Source organism: Oncorhynchus gorbuscha, linkage group LG14 (assembly GCF_021184085.1).
Source record: "Oncorhynchus gorbuscha isolate QuinsamMale2020 ecotype Even-year linkage group LG14, OgorEven_v1.0, whole genome shotgun sequence".
Taxonomy (NCBI): domain Eukaryota; kingdom Metazoa; phylum Chordata; class Actinopteri; order Salmoniformes; family Salmonidae; genus Oncorhynchus; species Oncorhynchus gorbuscha.
This window is the reverse complement of record NC_060186.1, coordinates 72,778,000-72,798,115: the sequence shown is the minus strand read 5'-3', so window position 1 is coordinate 72,798,115 and position 20,116 is coordinate 72,778,000. Positions and strand designations below refer to the sequence as shown.

The 20,116-nt window shown below is 46.1% G+C and overlaps 1 protein-coding gene across 1 annotated transcript in view; it reads left to right on the top strand.

The window, feature by feature from the left end:
• LOC123995391 (neurexin-3-like) overlaps positions 1-11,920 on the top strand; it is an 834,015-nt gene extending 822,095 nt beyond the window's left edge. Inside the window, exon 25 of the mRNA XM_046298964.1 lies at positions 9,412-11,920. Coding sequence (XP_046154920.1) covers positions 9,412-10,070 — 659 coding nt within the window. The 3' untranslated portion in view covers positions 10,071-11,920. The remainder of the gene's footprint in view (positions 1-9,411) is intronic.
• Positions 11,921-20,116: the final 8,196 nt, after the last annotated feature.

Below are 20,116 nucleotides of genomic sequence, written 5' to 3'. Positions count from 1 at the left end.
TAGACAGAGGAGAGGAGAAGAGAGAGGGGGACAGATAGAGAGAGCGGGACAGATGGAGGAGAGGAGAAGAGAGAGGGGGACAGATAGAGGAGAGGAGAAGAGAGAGGGGGACAGATAGAGGAGAGGAGAAGAGAGCGGTAGACAGAGGAGAGGAGAAGAGAGAGGGGGACAGATAGAGAGAGCGGGACAGATGGAGGAGAGGAGAAGAGAGAGGGGGACAGATAGAGAGAGCGGGACAGATGGAGGAGAGGAGAAGAGAGAGGGGGACAGATAGAGGAGAGGAGAAGAGAGCGGTAGACAGAGGAGAGAAGAAGAGAGAGGGGGACAGATAGAGAGAGCGGGACAGATGGAGGAGAGGAGAAGAGAGAGGGGGACAAGTAGAGGAGAGGAGAAGAGAGAGGGGGACAGATAGAGAGGGGGACAGATAGAGAGAGGGGGACAGATGGAGATGAAAGGGGGTAAGACAAACTGCTGCTCTGAGATTTATCTCATCATCCACACTGCATCTGTCTTCCTCCGGATGCTGAGGTGGGTTGTGAGGACTGTTTTTTGTTCTGACGCATCCTACATTACTCTGCTTCTGTCTCAACATAGACCACTTTGTTTAAAGGACGACGTCCTAACAGAAGATGTTAGTAAATAACGCCGCTTCTCTTAGATTACATTTAACATTTAAGTCATTTAGCAGACGCTCTTATCCAGAGCGACTTACAAATTGGATATATGCTACTGAGATTGACCTCGAGGTGAAAAGACAGAAACTTGTCCATGTCTAGTTTGTGCCCCATAGATGATAGGATCAGTTTGCTTTGCTTGGTAGAAAGCTCAAACTTTCCCACGATGCACCTGTATATTATAATAAGCCCAGGTGCAGTATGTACCTTGACATACTCTGATAGAAAGTGTTGTGTTGTTGGTCTCGCTCTCTCACTTTCTCTCTCTCTCTGGTAATCATCTCTCTCCCTGCCGAGCCAGAGTTTAATGAATCTGCTGTGGTAGGCCTCAGGCACAACGGGATTTAAGGTCTGAAAACGACTCTTCACACACAATCTTTAGCCAGCCCTGTAAAATCTCACTGAGTCAGTCACTGTGGCTGTGTCTGGGTGAGTGCCTGTGTGCTGCCTGCCTGTCTGCCATCTGTCTCTCTGTGCTGTCACAGCCGCTAAAACCTGTCGCGCTGCCTTCCTGATGGGACTCATCTCTATTCCGAGGTCTCAGCAAACGCTGGACGGACACGGAGATTAGTGAGAAAATAAAGAGAGAGAGAGACAGAAAGGGAAGTGAGGGGGACAGGAAGAGAAGAAGAGAAGAGAGATGGGGACAGGAAGAGAAGAAGAGAAGAGAGAGGGGGACAGGAAGAGAAGAAGAGAAGAGAGAGGGGGACAGGAAGAGAAGAAGAGAAGAGAGAGGGGGACAGGAAGAGAAGAAGAGAAGAGAGAGGGGGACAGGAAGAGAAGAAGAGAAGAGAGGGGGACAGGAAGAGAAGAAGAGAAGAGAGGGGGACAGGAAGAGAAGAAGAGAAGAGAGAGGGGGACAGGAAGAGAAGAAGAGAAGAGAGGGGGACAGGAAGAGAAGAAGAGAAGAGAGGGGGACAGGAAGAGAAGAAGAGAAGAGAGAGGGGGACAGGAAGAGAAGAAGAGAAGAGAGAGGGGGACAGGAAGAGAAGAAGAGAAGAGAGAGGGAGACAGGAAGAGAAGAGGAGAAGAGAGAGGGGGGCAGGAAGAGAGGAAGAGAAGAGAGAGGGAGACAGGGGGTAAGACAGAAACTGCTACTCTGAGATTTTCATCATCATCCACACTGCATCTGTCTACCTCTGGATGCTGAGGTGGGTTGTGAGGACTGTTTTGTTCAAGCTACTTTTGCCTCGACTAGTCTGATTCATCCTACATTACTCTGCGTCTGTCTGAAGAACAAGGATCACTTGTATAAAGGACTATGTCATCAGAGAAGAAATTAGTACATAACGCCGCCTCCCTATTTAGTGGGCGGGGGGGGGGGTCAGAGAGGAGGGGGGGAGTCAGAGAGAGAAAGGAACTGACAGGTCAGGGAGTTGTGTACCTTCAGGTTTCCTGTACTAAAAGAAGCGAGGCTTAACACAAAGCACAAATCTTAACATTAGTCCACAAAACCAGTTCATCTTTACATAAATCCACAAAGCCCTCCATCTTGACATTAGTCCACAAAGCCCTCCATCTTGACATTAGTCCACAAAGCCCTCCATCTTGACATTAGTCCACAAAGCCCTCCATCTTGACATTAGTCCACAAAGCCCTCCATCTTGACATTAGTCCACAAAGCCCTCCATCTTGACATTAGTCCACAAAGCCCTCCATCTTGACATTAGTCCACAAAGCCCTCCATCTTGACATTAGTCCACAAAGCCCTCCATCTTGACATTAGTCCACAAAGCCCTCCATCTTGACATTAGTCCACAAAGCCCTCCATCTTGACATTAGTCCACAAAGCCCTCCATCTTGACATTAGTCCACAAAGCCCTCCATCTTGACATTAGTCCACAAAGCCCTCCAACTTGACATTAGTCCACAAAGCCCTCCATCTTGACATTAGTCATTACATTACATACATTTAAGCCATTTAGCAGACGCTCTTATCCAGAGCGACTTACAAATTGGTGCATTCACCTTATGACATCCAGTGGAACAGTCACTTTACAATAGTGCATCTAAATCTTAAAGGGGGGGTGAGAGGGAATACTTATCCTATCCTAGGTATTCCTTAAAGAGGTGGGGTTTCAGGTGTCTCCGGAAGGTGGTGATTGACTCCGCTGTCCTGGCGTCGTGAGGGAGTTTGTTCCACCATTGGGGGGCCAGAGCAGCGAACAGTTTTGACTGGGCTGAGCGGGAGCTGTACTTCCTCAGTGGTAGGGAGGCGAGCAGGCCAGAGGTGGATGAACGCAGTGCCCTTGTTTGGGTGTAGGGCCTGATCAGAGCCTGGAGGTACTGAGGTGCCGTTCCCCTCACAGCTCCGTAGGCAAGCACCATGGTCTTGTAGCGGATGCGAGCTTCAACTGGAAGCCAGTGGAGAGAACGGAGGAGCGGGGTGACGTGAGAGAACTTGGGAAGGTTGAACACCAGACGGGCTGCTGCGTTCTGGATGAGTTGAAGGGGTTTAATGGCACAGGCAGGGAGCCCAGCCAACAGCGAGTTGCAGTAATCCAGACGGGAGATAACAAGTGCCTGGATTAGGACCTGCGCCGCTTCCTGTGTGAGGCAGGGTCGTACTCTGCGGATGTTGTAGAGCATGAACCTACAGGAACGGGCCACCGCCTTGATGTTGGTTGAGAACGACAGGGTGTTGTCCGGGATCACGCTAAGGTTCTTAGCGCTTTGGGAGGAGCACACAATGGAGTTGTCAACCGTGATGGCGAGATCATGGAACGGGCAGTCCTTCCCCGGGAGGAAGAGCAGCTCCGTCTTGCCGAGGTTCAGCTTGAGGTGGTGATCCGTCATCCACACTGATATGTCTGCCAGACATGCAGAGATGCGATTCGCCACCTGGTCATCAGAAGGGGGAAAGGAGAAGATTAATTGTGTGTCGTCTGCATAGCAATGATAGGAGAGACCATGTGAGGTTATGACAGAGCCAAGTGACTTGGTGTATAGCGAGAATAGGAGAGGGCCTAGAACAGAGCCCTGGGGGACACCAGTGGTGAGAGCGCGTGGTGAGGAGACAGATTCTCGCCACGCCACCTGGTAGGAGCGACCTGTCAGGTAGGACGCAATCCAAGCGTGGGCCGCGCCGGAGATGCCCAACTCTGAGAGGGTGGAGAGGAGGATCTGATGGTTCACAGTATCGAAGGCAGCCGATAGATCTAGAAGGATGAGAGCAGAGGAGAGAGAGTTAGCTTTAGCAGTGCGGAGCTCCTCCGTGATACAGAGGAGAGCAGTCTCAGTTGAATGACTAGTCTTGAAACCTGACTGATTTGGATCAAGAAGGTCATTCAGAGAGAGATAGCGGGAGAGCTGGCCAAGGACGGCACGTTCAAGAGTTTTGGAGAGAAAAGAAAGAAGGGATACTGGTCTGTAATTGTTGACATCGGAGGGATCGAGTGTAGGTTTTTTCAGAAGGGGTGCAACTCTCGCTCTCTTGAAGACGGAAGGGACGTAGCCAGCGGTCAGGGATGAGTTGATGAGCAAGGTGAGGTAAGGGAGAAGGTCTCCGGAAATGGTCTGGAGAAGAGAGGAGGGGATAGGGTCAAGCGGGCAGGATGTTTGGCGGCCGGCCGTCACAAGACGCGAGATTTCATCTGGAGAGAGAGGGGAGAAAGAGGTCAGAGCACAGGGTAGGGCAGTGTGAGCAGAACCAGCGGTGTCGTTTGACTTAGCAAACGAGGATCGGATGTCGTCGACCTTCTTTTCAAAATGGTTGACGAAGTCATCTGCAGAGAGGGAGGGGGGGGGGGGATTCAGGAGGGAGGAGAAGGTGGCAAAGAGCTTCCTAGGGTTAGAGGCAGATGCTTGGAATTTAGAGTGGTAGAAAGTGGCTTTAGCAGCAGAGACAGAGGATGAAAATGTAGAGAGGAGGGAGTGAAAGGATGCCAGGTCCGCAGGGAGGCGATTTTTCCTCATTTCCGCTCGGCTGCCCGGAGCCCTGTTCTGTGAGCTCGCAATGAGTCATCGAGCCACGGAGCTGGAGGGGAGGACCGAGCCGGCCTGGAGGATAGGGGACATAGAGAGTCAAAGGATGCAGAGAGGGAGGAGAGGAGGATTGAGGAGGCAGATTCAGGAGATAGGTTGGAGAAGGTTTGAGCAGAGGGAAGAGATGATAGGATGGAAGAGGAGAGAGTAGCGGGGGAGAGAGAGCGAAGGTTGGGACGGCGCGATACCATCCGAGTAGGGGCAGTGTGGGAGGTGTTCGATGAGAGCGAGAGGAAAAAGGATACAAGGTAGTGGTCGGAGACTTGGAGGGGAGTTGCAATGAGGTTAGTGGAAGAACAGCATCTAGTAAAGATGAGGTCGAGCGTATTGCCTGCCTTGTGAGTAGGGGGGAAGGTGAGAGGGTGAGGTCAAAAGAGGAGAGGAGTGGAAAGAAGGAGGCAGAGAGGAATGAGTCAAAGGTAGACGTGGGGAGGTTAAAGTCGCCCAGAACTGTGAGAGGTGAGCCGTCCTCAGGAAAGGAGCTTATCAAGGCATCAAGCTCATTGATGAACTCTCCGAGGGAACCTGGAGGGCGATAAATGATAAGGATGTTAAGCTTGAAAGGGCTGGTAACTGTGACAGCATGGAATTAGTCCACAAAGCCCTCCATCTTGACATTAGTCCACAAAGCCCTCCATCTTGACATTAGTCCACAAAGCCCTCCATCTTGACATTAGTCCACAAAGCCCTCCATCTTGACATTAGTCCACAAAGCTCTCCATCTTGACATTAGTCCACAAAGCCCTCCATCTTGACATTAGTCCACAAAGCCCTCCATCTTGACATTAGTCCACAAAGCCCTCCATCTTGACATTAGTCCACAAAGCCCTCCATCTTGACATTAGTCCACAAAGCCTCAACTCCTTATCACTTCCCAAAGGGGCATGGAAAGCCTCAACTCCTTATCACATCACAATGGGAAATGGATAGCCTCAACTCCTTATCAGATCACAATGGGAAATGGATAGCCTCAACTCCTTATCAGATCACAATGGGAAATGGATAGCCTCAACTCCTTATCACATCACAATGGGAAATGGATAGCCTCAACTCCTTATCAGATCACAATGGGACACGGATAGCCCTAACTCCTTGAGCCCTCTTGTGGAACTTCCTCTGAACACTGTGTGTACCTGTCAAGCGAAGGCTGTTGGTTATGCATTAACATAAAACTGAACTATACATTTACTAAAAGTAGACATGAATTTGATGAATGTTATAATCTGAAGTCTACACCACATCCTGGTTATAATCTGAAGTCTACACCACATCCTGTGCGTTGTGTATCATCACCCATGGTGTTTCTTCTTCCTCTCCGATGGTTGATGCCTGATAATAAATTGTTCTTTACCTGAAGCAATAAGCCCTACAGGCCTTGATGCAATGACCTCTAGTCATCTTTAACCCCATCCTGACCCTCTGACCCCAGCTTGCTGTACTGCTATTGTATATTACTCTCCCTAAATGCAACTTACTTAAAGCACGCATTAACCATGAACCTAATAGTAAAAACAACTAAACGATCCTGTCTAATATTTACCTTACCTCTCTCTGAATTACATCCAGATTGCACGCCTGTTCTGTGTTTTTAAAATGACTAACAACAGATATTTATTTCATAAAGAATGAACTAATAATAATGTTATTATTATTATTAGTTACTACATGAAGTTGGTGACAACTTCCCCTACGAACTGTCCCTCTTCTCTACGTCTCCTTCAGTGTGTGCTTTCTGGCTGTTCCTCTTTGATAGTGTGAGAATTTTAATGCTTTTCATTTCTTGCTTGCCAATTTGTAATTTCCTTTTGTCTATTTGTACATATATGTAAATATACATATGTGGATATCTATGTTAATTACTGAAATTGCTCAAAATGACCTCTTTAATAATATGATAATTTCCTTTGCAGTACTATCGATAGTGGTATGGTAAAGAATTCCCAATTAGGACATTTCTTCCTTTTTTACTAATGATTTTTACTGGTTAACTATGGTTGAAATACACAGCTCTGATTGGCCACCCCAAACACATGACCCAGTATACAATTCGACAATTTACAATTTCATTGAGAAAAAAACTAGAAGAAAACTCAAAAATACAACTGTCCTCACCACTATTCGTTTCAACATGTTTCAAACCTGTTCTTGCACTGCTACATGTTTTCCTGTTATTCAATTAGCAAATTTGGATTGCATTTGGACTATAATTAATTATTTAATTATTTAATTCCGCATGGCAAAGAAAGAAGTTGCAGCTTAGGGTTTGTAAAAAACTGTCAGTGTTGAAAGTGCTGTTCTCTTCTGTAGATGGGTATGTATATGCTCATGGGTTGTATGTCCCCATCCCTTCCTTACAGCCAAAAGCTCTAATGCCGCCCGGCCGCTTCGTACCACCTTTACATGGACATGGCAACTGACGTACACATTCACCCCCATCTATGTCATTTCCTACCTAGTATGTTCCTAGGTCCTCCCCCCCTTCTACACCCCCCCCTCCCCCCCACTCCGAACCCCCTTTTAGATGTTAAGATATGTACAGGCATCCATTCGTTCAAAACTTATGAACAACGAAGTTCAAGTTAAGCAAAGAAAGTTTACAAAAATATTTCAAAAAAGTTTAATAATCAGACTGTAAATATTTATGGGGAAGTTACATAAAAGGAGCTTTTCTCTCACAGCCAATACTTATCTATAGATGTACAGTTTTCTTTTTTATGAAAAGAAATGACTATTTAAAAAATATATAATAATCCTGAACAGAATGGTGAAGATTATTTTTCATGTCATGTGTGGATGTGTGTTCTTCCTTCCCTTGTACCATCCTGTCTAAAAGATAAATAACTCAAATGCATCAACATTGTTAATAAGAAACTAACCTAACGTGTCCAAAAACATTCTTACACAACTTTCTTTTGTACACTTTTTTCTTCCTGCCAAAATCATGCGGCAATTTGTTGATGTAAGTTGGCAAAACTGATGGTATACTTTTCTTCTTTTTGAAAACAATTTTTCGTAGGCTTTTTATGATTTTTGAAGCAGAATGTATTTGACCTCTTTCTATGTAGTAATCCCTCTCTGGATAAATCCATTTAGTTTGTGAATGTTGACCATGTTTGCTCTAACTCTCAGTCTTAACTGTGTTTGCAATGCCTTACATATTGTTTTCTTTATTTCCTTTTTGATTTTCATTAGATATCTGCATCTTCTTTTAGTGCCCTGTTTGTGGTGAGCCTTTGCAGTGTACAAGCTAGCCACATTGGCAAGAGGTTTACGCAGATTCAACCAACATCTGAATGTTACTTTCGTATGTTTTTAGAAACCGCCCTAATCGTAAAATAATATAATAAAGGACAAGAAAAATGAATAGAGAGAAAGATAGACTAGTCAACAACAAACATAGTAACTGATACTGATAAAAGTGAGAAGTACATTCAGGTGTTGTTGTGGAACTGTCAGGTGACTTTGTGCCATTGTGGCAACTGTATAAGAGCAGTCAAAAGGCAAGGGGTTAAGGCCAGTGGGGGAGCCTAGTGAACTCACCATAATAGCATTAGGAATGTAGGAATATTTACCTCAGTTTAATTGCATTAGACCCTATCAATAGCTACAGACAATAATGACAAGTTGAGCCCGGTCTTTGCACCCTAGAAGCACACGACAAGGTTGACCTCTATCTCCATTATTGTTATTTCCATTGGACAATAATACAATATGCTGTGGATTATATGCAAATCGTCACTATATTTTTTATAATGTATTTCTTTATATTAGGAAAGCATAAAAGTCAGTCTCTCAATTTATTATACACCTATCGAGGTATAAGCTTGAAAGGTATGATGAAAGTTAAGGTAGATGTTATTTCTCAGTCCAATATTGTGTAGCTACTGTACATACAGCCAGACAGCCAGACATTAGCAACACTAGACCAGACATAATTAATATAGTTACAACCCTCTGGTGTGTAGGTCCCAGAGCTACAAAGCCAGCACCAATAACTAGATCTCTGTCCGTGAAAACTTTCACAAAATAGTACACTTGTTATTGAACATGAAGCATAGGAGTTAGGTGTGGTGAAATGCCTGTTTGTTATTTTGGCTCACCCCTGTACATCCCTTACAGCCTTTTGATGCAATGTATACATTTTTATTGGCTATTGTTTATTTTCAGTTCATGGTATTGTTTGGTTGGTTCTAGTTTCATTGAATTTGCACTGGTATAGTATTTTCTGTTTTGACTTATTTTATTTTTTTCTGTATTTTTTTATATTTATTGTTTCCGCTTTGCTTTTTCTGTTTTATATAATGACTTTCCAGTGTTTGATTGAATAGCTAACATCTTGCATTTCTTCTAACTCTTCTCTTTTCTTTTTCTGTTTTGCAGGAGGGGAGTTAGTCATCCCCATACTTGTAGAGGATCCCATAGACATCCCTCCTGTTTCCCCCCGTTCCCCCTTCATCCCCCTCCCCCCAACCCTCCGCCCTGTCCCCCCCAACCCTCCGCCCTGTCCTCCCAACCCTCCGCCCCGTCCTCACCATTATCGAGACCACAAAAGCGTCCCTGCCCATGGCCACTGAGGCGGGGGTACCTTGCTTGTCGGACCGAGACAGCGATGAATGTGATGATGGTCTTGATGGTGATGGTGGTGATTATGATGGCATGGTGATTTCGGGGTTTGGCTCTGGCGAAGCTTTCGACTCTAGCCTGCCCCCCACTGACGATGAAGATTTTTACACCACCTTCTCCCTGGTAACAGATAAGATCTTGACCACATCGGCCTACGAAGGTGGCTACAAAGCTCTCGCGCCCAAGTGGGAGGCCAAGGACTTGAGGCCTAGTAAAGCCTCAGAGGCGGGTAGGACTACACCCACCCCGCCTCTACCCAACCTCGGGGGCACTGTAGCAGAGGCGTCCTTCCCATCAGACGGCACGCTAGCCAAACTGCCCGCCGGGAAAATGGACAACCGCGAAGTGATCAAAGCCCTGCAGCCGGACATAGTCCTGCTTCCTCTGCCCACTGTGTCCTTCGACCTGGATGGCACCAAGCCTCGTGGGCCCCTCATCACCTCACCCATGCTGCGTACGGTGCCTCCCGCGTTACCCACCGCACCAGTCGTGAGGCGGGTGCCCCCGGGGGCCTCTGAGGTGATACGAGAATCCAGCAGCACAACGGGCATGGTGGTTGGCATCGTCTCGGCCGCGGCACTCTGCATCCTCATCCTCCTCTACGCCATGTACAAGTACAGGAACAGGGACGAAGGCTCCTACCAGGTTGACGAGACACGGAATTACATCAGCAACTCAGCGCAGACCAACGGCACCGTGGTGAAAGACAAAGCACCCAGCGGGGGCAATGGCGCCAAGGGATCCAGCGGCAAGAGACCGAAAGACAAGGACAAAGAATACTATGTATAAGGACAAAGAATATGCATAAGGACAAAAAATACTATAAATGAACCATTCCCAACAACAACAAAAGATAACTGTTTGGAGAACATCTGAATAAACACTTGACAGTACCATATTGGGAGCTGCAATTTAAAACGGAATACAAATCCTCTCATAAGAACTCTAAGTGAATGAGTCCAAGTTGAACATTTTTCCAATGTACTGTGACCTAAAAGCACACTTACTATGGTAAGCATACAGAGAAACAGGCTGATAGGGACACTACTATAAGATACCTTGTGACGAGATGACTGAGCTCTGCCTGGAGACGTTGCCAGAGGTTTGGCAGTGTAAGATATTTCAGTGTTACATCACTCCCAAGTGACTGTGAGAGATTTGTGATCCTTGGCGTAAACAACATTGTCCATTGTAACCCTGTAAAATGACAAAACAAACAACCATCATTTCGGCCATTCGGAGCATGTGAGATGTACGTGACGTGGTGCTGGCATCTGTATAAGTGAGGGACCTGAAGATTTTTAAAAAACGAGTCGTTGAAGTTTGAAAGACAAAACATAATTAACATACAAATGGTACATTTCTATACCTAGTGTTGGATGAGGTAAGGTATGTGTGTGGTAGCTAAGGTGTCTTTTAAAACCACCTATGCGTTCTGAGGGATGAAACATTGTCAGGGCTGACCAGGCTATGCTCAATGAATAGTAGTATCGTACTGCATTTCAATTTATTATTTCGCTTTTTTTTCCCCTCTCTCAAAAATGGATTGGACTGCTATGCATGACGTCCTCGATCTAGATGGTATTCCACCATGTTGGAGGGAATGCACCAGTAAAACAAGTGTTTTTTAATGAGATCTTTTACAGAACATCCCTGATAGCAGTTTTATTTCAGTTCATTCAGTTTTCCAGAGACCACTGGCTCAGTTATTTGTTTCATGCTGTTTGTGGAAGTAAAGTCATTATGTCTGTGGGGTTTTTGGTCAACTATTGAAACCAACGTGACTAAAGAAGAGTTATCCAATGTGAAAAGTTTTGAATTTGTATCTGTTGTCACAGTCAACTGTGTCAAAACAAATATGTTTACATATTTTATTACATCATAGCCGTCGTATTTTGCTGGTCAATATTGTACAAAACATTTTAGTTTCCGTTTTAGTTTTTTTAGCATTGTACAGACATAATAATTTGATTTGAGCTGATTTCCTTTCTCGGTGTACTAAATGACGAAGATCTAACGTTTTTTCCCCGATGTTTGGTAAGACTGGAGATAGCGTACTTGTATTTTTTTGTAATCGAAAGGAGTAAGATATTATTAGGTTAGAAAATCTAGTCTTTCTGGATGGTGTTTCTAAAACGCATGAATATTTTACAACTGGAAGACATCAGATATCAGTCAAATAGAAAAATGCCCACCCAGATATTGTACCTGGGCCTCCTGATTCTGGATGACTTTGATTGTTATTTTAATTTGAATATAAATTTGAGATCTAACATATTTTTGAGACCCAGTGCAGAGGCACAATACTAAGAATAAGATACAGGATGAGGATTTGTTTTTACTGTGACGTCTATGTTCCTTACTGTCACTTGTATTATTTTACATTTATGTTCCTCCCCTTATTGTGCAGTTTTCATTTGAAGTCTTAACATTTTTATGACAATTTGTGCTGGCAAGTACATTTTTTTTATTACTTAATTTATTTAGTTGTTTCTTGTTCATTTTGTATTCTAAGCAAATCTCAAGTACACTCAGTTTGATTTTGTGTTGTTAATACTGCTTTTCAATCCATTACTTAACTGTGTTTTGCTCCTTTGACTCCAGGCAAATCCCAGCAATAAAATATTCTTCCCAAAGTTTTCAATGGTAGAGTACATTTGGCTGTTTGTCATGTGGATGTATGAACGAGGATAGAAATGAAGAGTGGTGGAACATAAAGGTAGATGAGCTTTTAGGACATTCATCTGTAACGGATTCAGGTCCTTAACCTCTGTCCAAAACCTGCCTTCTATCAGAAGACCATTACCATAAACCATAGACTCTTCTTATTTGAGTCTAAGCCGGAGATTCATACATGGAAAACATCAAAAACTATGTAAAAAGGAAGTTTGTTTTAAAGTGACATATATTTGAGAGATATAAGAAAGATCACGGAATATTTTTTTTATATTGTTACTCATATTTTACCCCCTTTTTTTGCCATTAAACGTCTTCCATATCTACTTCCATTCATGTTTTAAACTGGCACTGGGCTACCTTCAGACAAGTCTTGTGAGGCCTGTGGGTGTCCTAGAGCAAATCAACCAACTTACAGGATGTGTTTGTGAAAGTCTCACCTTTCCATATTGATGTGTAGGCCGGCGTTGGTGGATGCAGTAGATTGAGACGCAATCCATGCAAAACAACTGATATCTCTAGCTTAAATAGACAGATTTAGCTGGGGATTTTTGTATTATGCTAATCAGATTTCCGTGGACATCGACTCCAGGGGTTTAAGTATTCTTTGCCAATTACCTTACAATAACTTCCCATTAAAATGTCCAAAGAAATTATAATTAAAAGTCCCAAAAATAATAGTTAATCTTTATATTGATCTTCAGGCAATCTTTTTAACATGTTATGTATACACATTCATCTCTAATTCCTATTCATAGACAGAGTCCGAGTGTTGAACTCTCCGATACTCTCCACGCACAGCAGGTTCTGAGAAGAGACCAGAATACGAGGAGTGCTGTTAGGCCCCTCCATCGCCAGGTCTCGGTGGCAACAAATGCATGGCAGGAATGAGATTGCTAGACTCTCTGCGCCATATGGACAGGTTATGTCTCAGGGAATGGGTGGCTGCTGCGCCTGCCTCCCAGACCTGTTGTTTCACCATCCAATACTTTGTGCAAATGGGCCACACAGTCCTGGTCATTACCTTGGAATTGCCCATTGATGGAATTTATCAGAGGGCTGTCAGGAGTATGTTCAGCTGGCACAACGACTACATCATTAACTCATTCATCCTGGTCTAGCCAAGTTTTTTTCTTTTTCATTACGACCTAAAAGTTATTTTACATTCTCAATGAGTGAGCTCCTAACGTGGTCTTTCTCCTCTCTAGGGGAACTTTTTAATAGGCCTATACTACTTCAGGTTGGGTAGGCTTAGTGAGGTAGCTAGCATGGACTCTGTGAGAATCTACCTATAATGTATCAAAATCCATTAACAGCATATCCGTGGTCCTTCTGTAGCTCAGTTGGTAGAGCATGGCGCTTGTAACGCCAGGGTAGTGGGTTCGATCCCCGGGACCACCCATACGTAGAATGTATGCACGCATGACTGTAAGTCGCTTTGGATAAAAGCGTCTGCTAAATGGCATATATTATTATATTATTATATTATATCAAATCAAACTTTATTTGCCACATCCCCGGAATACAACAAGTGTAGACTTGTGTAGACCGTGAAATGCTGACTTACAAGCCCTTAACCAACAGTGCAGTTCAAAAAGAAGAACATATTTACCAAGTAGACTAAAATAAAAAGTAATAATAAGAAGTAACACAATAAGAATAGAAATAACGAGGCTATATACAGGGGGCACTGGTACTGAGTCAGTGTGGAGGCTATATACAGGGGGTACCGGTACAGAGTCAGTGTGGAGGCTATATACAGGGGGCACTGGTACTGAGTCAGTGTGGAGGCTATATACAGGGGGCACTGGTACAGAGTCAGTGTGGAGGCTATATACAGGGGGCACTGGTACAGAGTCAGTGTGGAGGCTATATACAGGGGGTACTGGTACCGAGTCAGTGTGGAGGCTATATACAGGGGGTACTGGTACCGAGTCAGTGTGGAGTCTATATACAGGGGGTACTGGTACCGAGTCAGTGTGGAGGCTATATACAGGGGTACTGGTACCGAGTCAGTGTGGAGGCTATATACAGGGGGTAATGGTACAGAGTCAATGTGGAGGCTATATACAGGGGGTACTGGTACCGAGTCAGTGTGGAGGCTATATACAGGGGGTACTGGTACCGAGTCAGTGTGGAGGCTATATACAGGGGGTACTGGTACCGAGTCAGTGTGGAGGCTATATACAGGGGGTACTGGTACCGAGTCAGTGTGGAGGCTATATACAGGGGTACTGGTACCGAGTCAGTGTGGAGGCTATATACAGGGGGTACTGGTACCGAGTCAGTGTGGAGGCTATATACAGGGGGTACCGGTACAGAGTCAGTGTGGAGGCTATATACAGGGGTACTGGTACTGAGTCAGTGTGGAGGCTATATACAGAGGGTACCGGTACTGAGTCAGTGTGGAGGCTAGATACAGGGGGTACCGGTACAGAGTCAGTGTGGAGGCTATATACAGGGGGTACTGGTACAGAGTCAGTGTGGAGGCTATATACAGAGGGTACTGGTACCGAGTCAGTGTGGAGGCTATATACAGGGGGTACCGGTACAGAGTCAGTGTGGAGGCTATATACAGGGGGTACCGGTACAGAGTCAGTGTGGAGGCTATATACAGGGGTACTGGTACTGAGTCAGTGTGGAGGCTATATACAGAGGGTACCGGTACCGAGTCAGTGTGGAGGCTATATACAGGGGTACTGGTACCGAGTCAGTGTGGAGGCTATATACAGGGGGTACCGGTACAGAGTCAGTGTGGAGGCTATATACAGGGGGTACCGGTACAGAGTCAGTGTGGAGGCTATATACAGGGGTACTGGTACCGAGTCAGTGTGGAGGCTATATACAGGGGGTACCGGTACAGAGTCAGTGTGGAGGCTAGATACAGGGGGTACCGGTACAGAGTCAGTGTGGAGGCTATATACAGGGGGTACTGGTACTGAGTCAGTGTGGAGGCTATATACAGAGGGTACTGGTACCGAGTCAGTGTGGAGGCTATATACAGGGGGTACTGGTACAGAGTCAGTGTGGAGGCTATATACAGGGGGTACTGGTACCGAGTCAGTGTGGAGGCTATATACAGGGGGTACTGGTACCGAGTCAGTGTGGAGGCTATATACAGGGGGTACTGGTACCGAGTCAGTGTGGAGGCTATATACAGGGGGCACCGGTACCGAGTCAGTGTGGAGGCTATATACAGGGGTACTGGTACTGAGTCAGTGTGGAGGCTATATACAGGGGGTACTGGTACCGAGTCAGTGTGGAGGCTATATACAGGGGCACCGGTACCGAGTCAGTGTGGAGGCTATATACAGGGGCACCGGTACCGAGTCAGTGTGGAGGCTATATACAGGGGGCACCGGTACCGAGTCAGTGTGGAGGCTATATACAGGGGCACCGGTACCGAGTCAGTGTGGAGGCTATATACAGGGGGTACCAGTACCGAGTCAGTGTGGAGGCTATATACAGGGGGCACCGGTACCGAGTCAGTGTGGAGGCTATATACAGGGGGCACCGGTACCGAGTCAGTGTGGAGGCTATATACAGGGGGCACCGGTACTGAGTCAGTGTGCAGGTATATACAGGGGGCACCGGTACCGAGTCAGTGTGCAGGTATATACAGGGGGCACCGGTACCGAGTCAGTGTGCAGGTATATACAGGGGGCACCGGTACCGAGTCAGTGTGCAGGTATATACAGGGGGCACCGGTACCGAGTCAGTGTGGAGGCTATATACAGGGGGCACCGGTACCGAGTCAGTGTGCAGGTATATACAGGGGGCACCGGTACCGAGTCAGTGTGCAGGTATATACAGGGGGCACCGGTACCGAGTCAGTGTGCAGGTATATACAGGGGGCACCGGTACCGAGTCAGTGTGGAGGCTATATACAGGGGGCACCGGTACCGAGTCAGTGTGCAGGTATATACAGGGGGCACCGGTACCGAGTCAGTGTGCAGGTATATACAGGGGGCACCGGTACCGAGTCAGTGTGCAGGTATATACAGGGGGCACCGGTACCGAGTCAGTGTGGAGGCTATATACAGGGGGCACCGGTACTGAGTCAGTGTGGAGGCTATATACAGGGGGCACCGGTACCGAGTCAGTGTGGAGGCTATATACAGGGGGCACCGGTACCGAGTCAGTGTGGAGGCTATATACAGGGGGCACCGGTACCGAGTCAGTGTGCAGGCTATATACAGGGGGCACCGGTACCGAGTCAGTGTGCAGGCTATATACAGGGGGCACCGGTACCGAGTCAGTGTGGAGGCTATATACAGGGGGCACCGGTACCGAGTCAGTGTGCAGGCTATATACAGGGGGCACCGGTACCGAGTCAGTGTGCAGGCTATATACAGGGGGCACCGGTACCGAGTCAGTGTGGAGGCTATATACAGGGGGCACCGGTACCGAGTCAGTGTGGAGGCTATATACAGGGGGCACCGGTACTGAGTCAGTGTGGAGGCTATATACAGGGGGCACCGGTACCGAGTCAGTGTGCAGGTATATAGGTTAGTTGAGGTAACCTGTACATGTAGGTGGGGGTGAAGTTACTATGCATGGGTAACAAACAAACAGTGAGTAGCAGCAGTGTATAAGGGGGGGAAGGTGTCAAGGTAAATTGTCCGGTGGTGATTTTTATGAATTGTTCAGCAGTCTTATAGCTGGGGGGGTAGAAGCTGTTGAAGAGACTTTTGGTCCTAGACTTGGCGCTCCGGAACCGCTTGCCGTGCGGCAGCAGAGAAAACAGTCCTTTCCTCTGAAACCGCCTGGTCCTGGATGGCAGGAAGCTTGGCCCCAGTGATGTACTGGGCCGTTCGCACTGTCCTCTGTAGCGCCTAGCAGTCAGATGACGAGCAGTTGCCATACCAAGCGGTATGAGGGTGCAGCCCTATAATCTTTTGAGGATCTGGGGACCCATGCCAAATCTTTTCAGTCTCCTGAGGGGGAAAAGGTGTTGTTGTGCCCTCTTCACGACTGTCTTGCTATGTTTGGACCATGATAGTGCATTGGTAGTGTGGACACCAAGGAACTTGAAACTCTCAACACGATGCACTACAGTCCTGTGGATGTTAATGGGGACCTGTTCGGCCCGCCTTTTCCTGTAGTCCACGATCAGCTCCTTTGTCTTGCTCACATTGATGGAGAGATTTTTGTCCTGGCACCACACTGCCAGTTCTCTGACCTCCGCCCTATAGGCCTATGAATGGGTTTGACAGGCTTGTCTTTAACTGTCAGGCTGGATCGTATTGTTGAAAAGGAAGAAGGCATCTCAGCCTCTCAGTTTAGTCAAGGCAGCCATTTTGTGAATTTTTGGTGGCTAAATTGGTAAAAGTTTTGCGTTAGCAACTCCAAGGATGTGGGTTCGATATCCCACATTGATCACATACCCATACTAATAATGAATACGTCCACTGTACTTTAAGTTCCTCTGGATAAAACTGTCTGTTTACTTGTCTGGCAGGCATACCCAGTGCTGTGCCCTTCAAATGTGAGCTCAGGGCCATATAATCCAACCCAGCGTGTGGTTAACTGTTGTGATTGACAGACTGTTTCCTCTTTTAGTCAAATATGCAGAAATAGATTACATAAATTTGCCCAAACAGATTGGATAATTATTATCTTAATTGACAGAAAATAACTATTTACATTCGCTAATGGTTTAAAAAAAATATATTATAATAATAATTTACGACTGTGTAAACTCACTTTGGCTCCCTGAATATGGAGGAATCTCTCCACAAACTTAATTCTACTTTAAGATGTATCCTCTCTTCTTCTCTCCTCTCCTCTTCTCTCCTCTCCTCTCTTCTTCTCTCCTCTCCCTCTTCTCTCCTCTCCTCTTCTCTCCTCTACTCTCCTCTCTTCTTCTCTCCTCTCCCTCTCCTCTCCTCTCCTCTCCTCTCCTCTCCTCTCCTCTCCTCTCCTCTCCTCTCCTCTCCTCTTCTCTTCTCTTCTCTTCTCTCCTCTACTCTCCTCTCTTCTTCTCTCCTCTCTTCTTCTCTCCTCTCGTCTTTTCTCCTCTACTCTCTTCTTCTCTCCTCTTCTCTTACTTCTCTCCTCTCCTCTCCTCTACTGTCTTCTCTTCTCTCTACTTCACTACTCTTCTCTTCTTTTCTCTCCTTTCTTCTTCTCTCCTCTCATCTCCTCTCTTCTTCTCTCCTCTTTTCTTCTATTCTTCTCCCCTCTCTTCGTCTCTCCTCTCCTCTCGTCTTCTCTCCTCTCCTCTCTGCTTCTCTCCTCTTCTCTTTCTTCTCTCCTCTCCTCTCTTCTCTCCTCTCCTCTCTTCTCTCTTCTTCTCTCCTCTTCTCTTATTTTCTCTCCTTTCGTCTTCTCTCCTCTCCTCTCTTCTTCTCTCCTCTTTTCTTCTCTTCTCTCATCTCCTCTCTTCTTCCCTTTCCTTTTCTTCTCTCCCCTCTTCTTCTCTTCTCTCCTCTTCTCTCCTCTCTTCTTCTCTTCTCTTCGCTCTTCTTCTCTCCTCTCCACTCCTCTCTTCTTCTCTTCTCTCCTCTCTTCTTCTCTCCTCTTATTTTCCTCTTTTCTTTTCTCCTCTTCTCTCCTCTCTTCCTCTCTCCTCTCTTCTCTCATCTTCTCTCTTCTCTCTTCTTCTCTTCTCTCCTCTTCTCTTCTCTCCTCTCTTCTTCTCTTCTCTTCGCTCTTCTTCTCTCCTCTCCACTCCTCTCTTCTTCTCTTCTCTCCTCTCTTCTGTCCTCCTCTCTTCTCTCCTCTCTTCCTCTCTCCTCTCCTGTCTTCTTCTCTTCTCTCCTCTTCTCTCTTCTCTCCTCTTCTCTCCTCTTTTCTTCTATTTTCTTCCCTCCTCTCCACCTTTCTTCTCTTCTTCTATCCTCTCTTTTCTTCTCTCCTCTCTTCTTCTCTTCTCTCCTCTCCCCTCCACTCTTCTTCTCTTCACTCCTCTCCTCTCCTTCTCTTCTCTCCGCTCTTCTTTTCTTCTCTCCGCTCTTACTTCTCTCCTCTCCTCTACTGTCTTCTCTTCTCTCTTCTTCTCTACTCTTCTCTTCTTTTCTCTCCTTTCTTCTTCTCTCCTCTCATCTCCTCTCTTCTTCCATTTTATTTTCTTCTCTTCTCTCTTCTTCTCTTCTCTCCTCTCTTCTTCTCATCTCTTCGCTCTTCTTCTCTCCTCTTCTCTCCTCTCTTCTTCTCTCCTCTTTTCCTCTCTTCTTCTCCCCTCTCTTCTTCTCTCCTCTCCTCTCGTCTTCTCTCCTCTCCTCTTCTCTTCTTTTCTCTCCTTTCGTCTTCTCTCCTCTTCTCTTTCTTCTCTCCTCTCCTCTCTTCTCTCTTCTTCTCTCCTCTTCTCTTCTTTTCTCTCCTTTCGTCTTCTCTCCTCTCCTCTCTTCTTCTCTCCTCTTTTCTTCTCTTCTCTCATCTCATCTCTTCTTCCCTTTTCTTTTCTTCTCTCCCCTCTTCTTCTCTTCTCTCCTCTTCTCTCCTCTTCTCTCTTCTTCTCTTCTCTCCTCTTCTCTCCTCTTCTCTCTTCTTCTCTTCTCTCTTCTTCTCTTCTCTCCTCTCTTCTTCTCTTCTCTTCGCTCTTCTTCTCTCCTCTCCACTCCTCTCTTCTTCTCTTCTCTCCTCTCTTCTTCTCTCCTCTCTTCTGTCCTCCTCTCTTCTCTTCTTCTCTCCTCTTATTTTCCTCTTTTCTTTTCTCCTCTTCTCTCCTCTCTTCCTCTCTCCTCTCCTCTCTTCTCTCATCTACTCTCTTCTCTCTTCTTCTCTTCTCTCCTCTTCTCTTCTCTCCTCTCTTCTTCTCTTCTCTTCGCTCTTCTTCTCTCCTCTCCACTCCTCTCTTCTTCTCTTCTCTCCTCTCTTCTTCTCTCCTCTCTTCTGTCCTCCTCTCTGCTCTTCTTCTCTCCTATTATTTTCCTCTTTTCTTTTCTCCTCTTCTCTCCTCTCTTCCTCTCTCCTCTCCTGTCTTCTTCTCTTCTCTCCTCTTCTCTCTTCTCTCCTCTTCTCTCCTCTTTTCTTCTATTTTCTTCCCTCCTCTCCACCTTCTCTTCTTCTATCCTCTCTTTTCTTCTCTCCTCTCTTCTTCTCTTCTCTCCTCTCCCCTCCTCTCTTCTTCTCTTCTCTCCTCTCCTCTCCTTCTCTTCTCTCCGCTCTTCTTTTCTTCTCTCCGCTCTTCTTCTCTCCTCTCTTCTCCTCTTCTC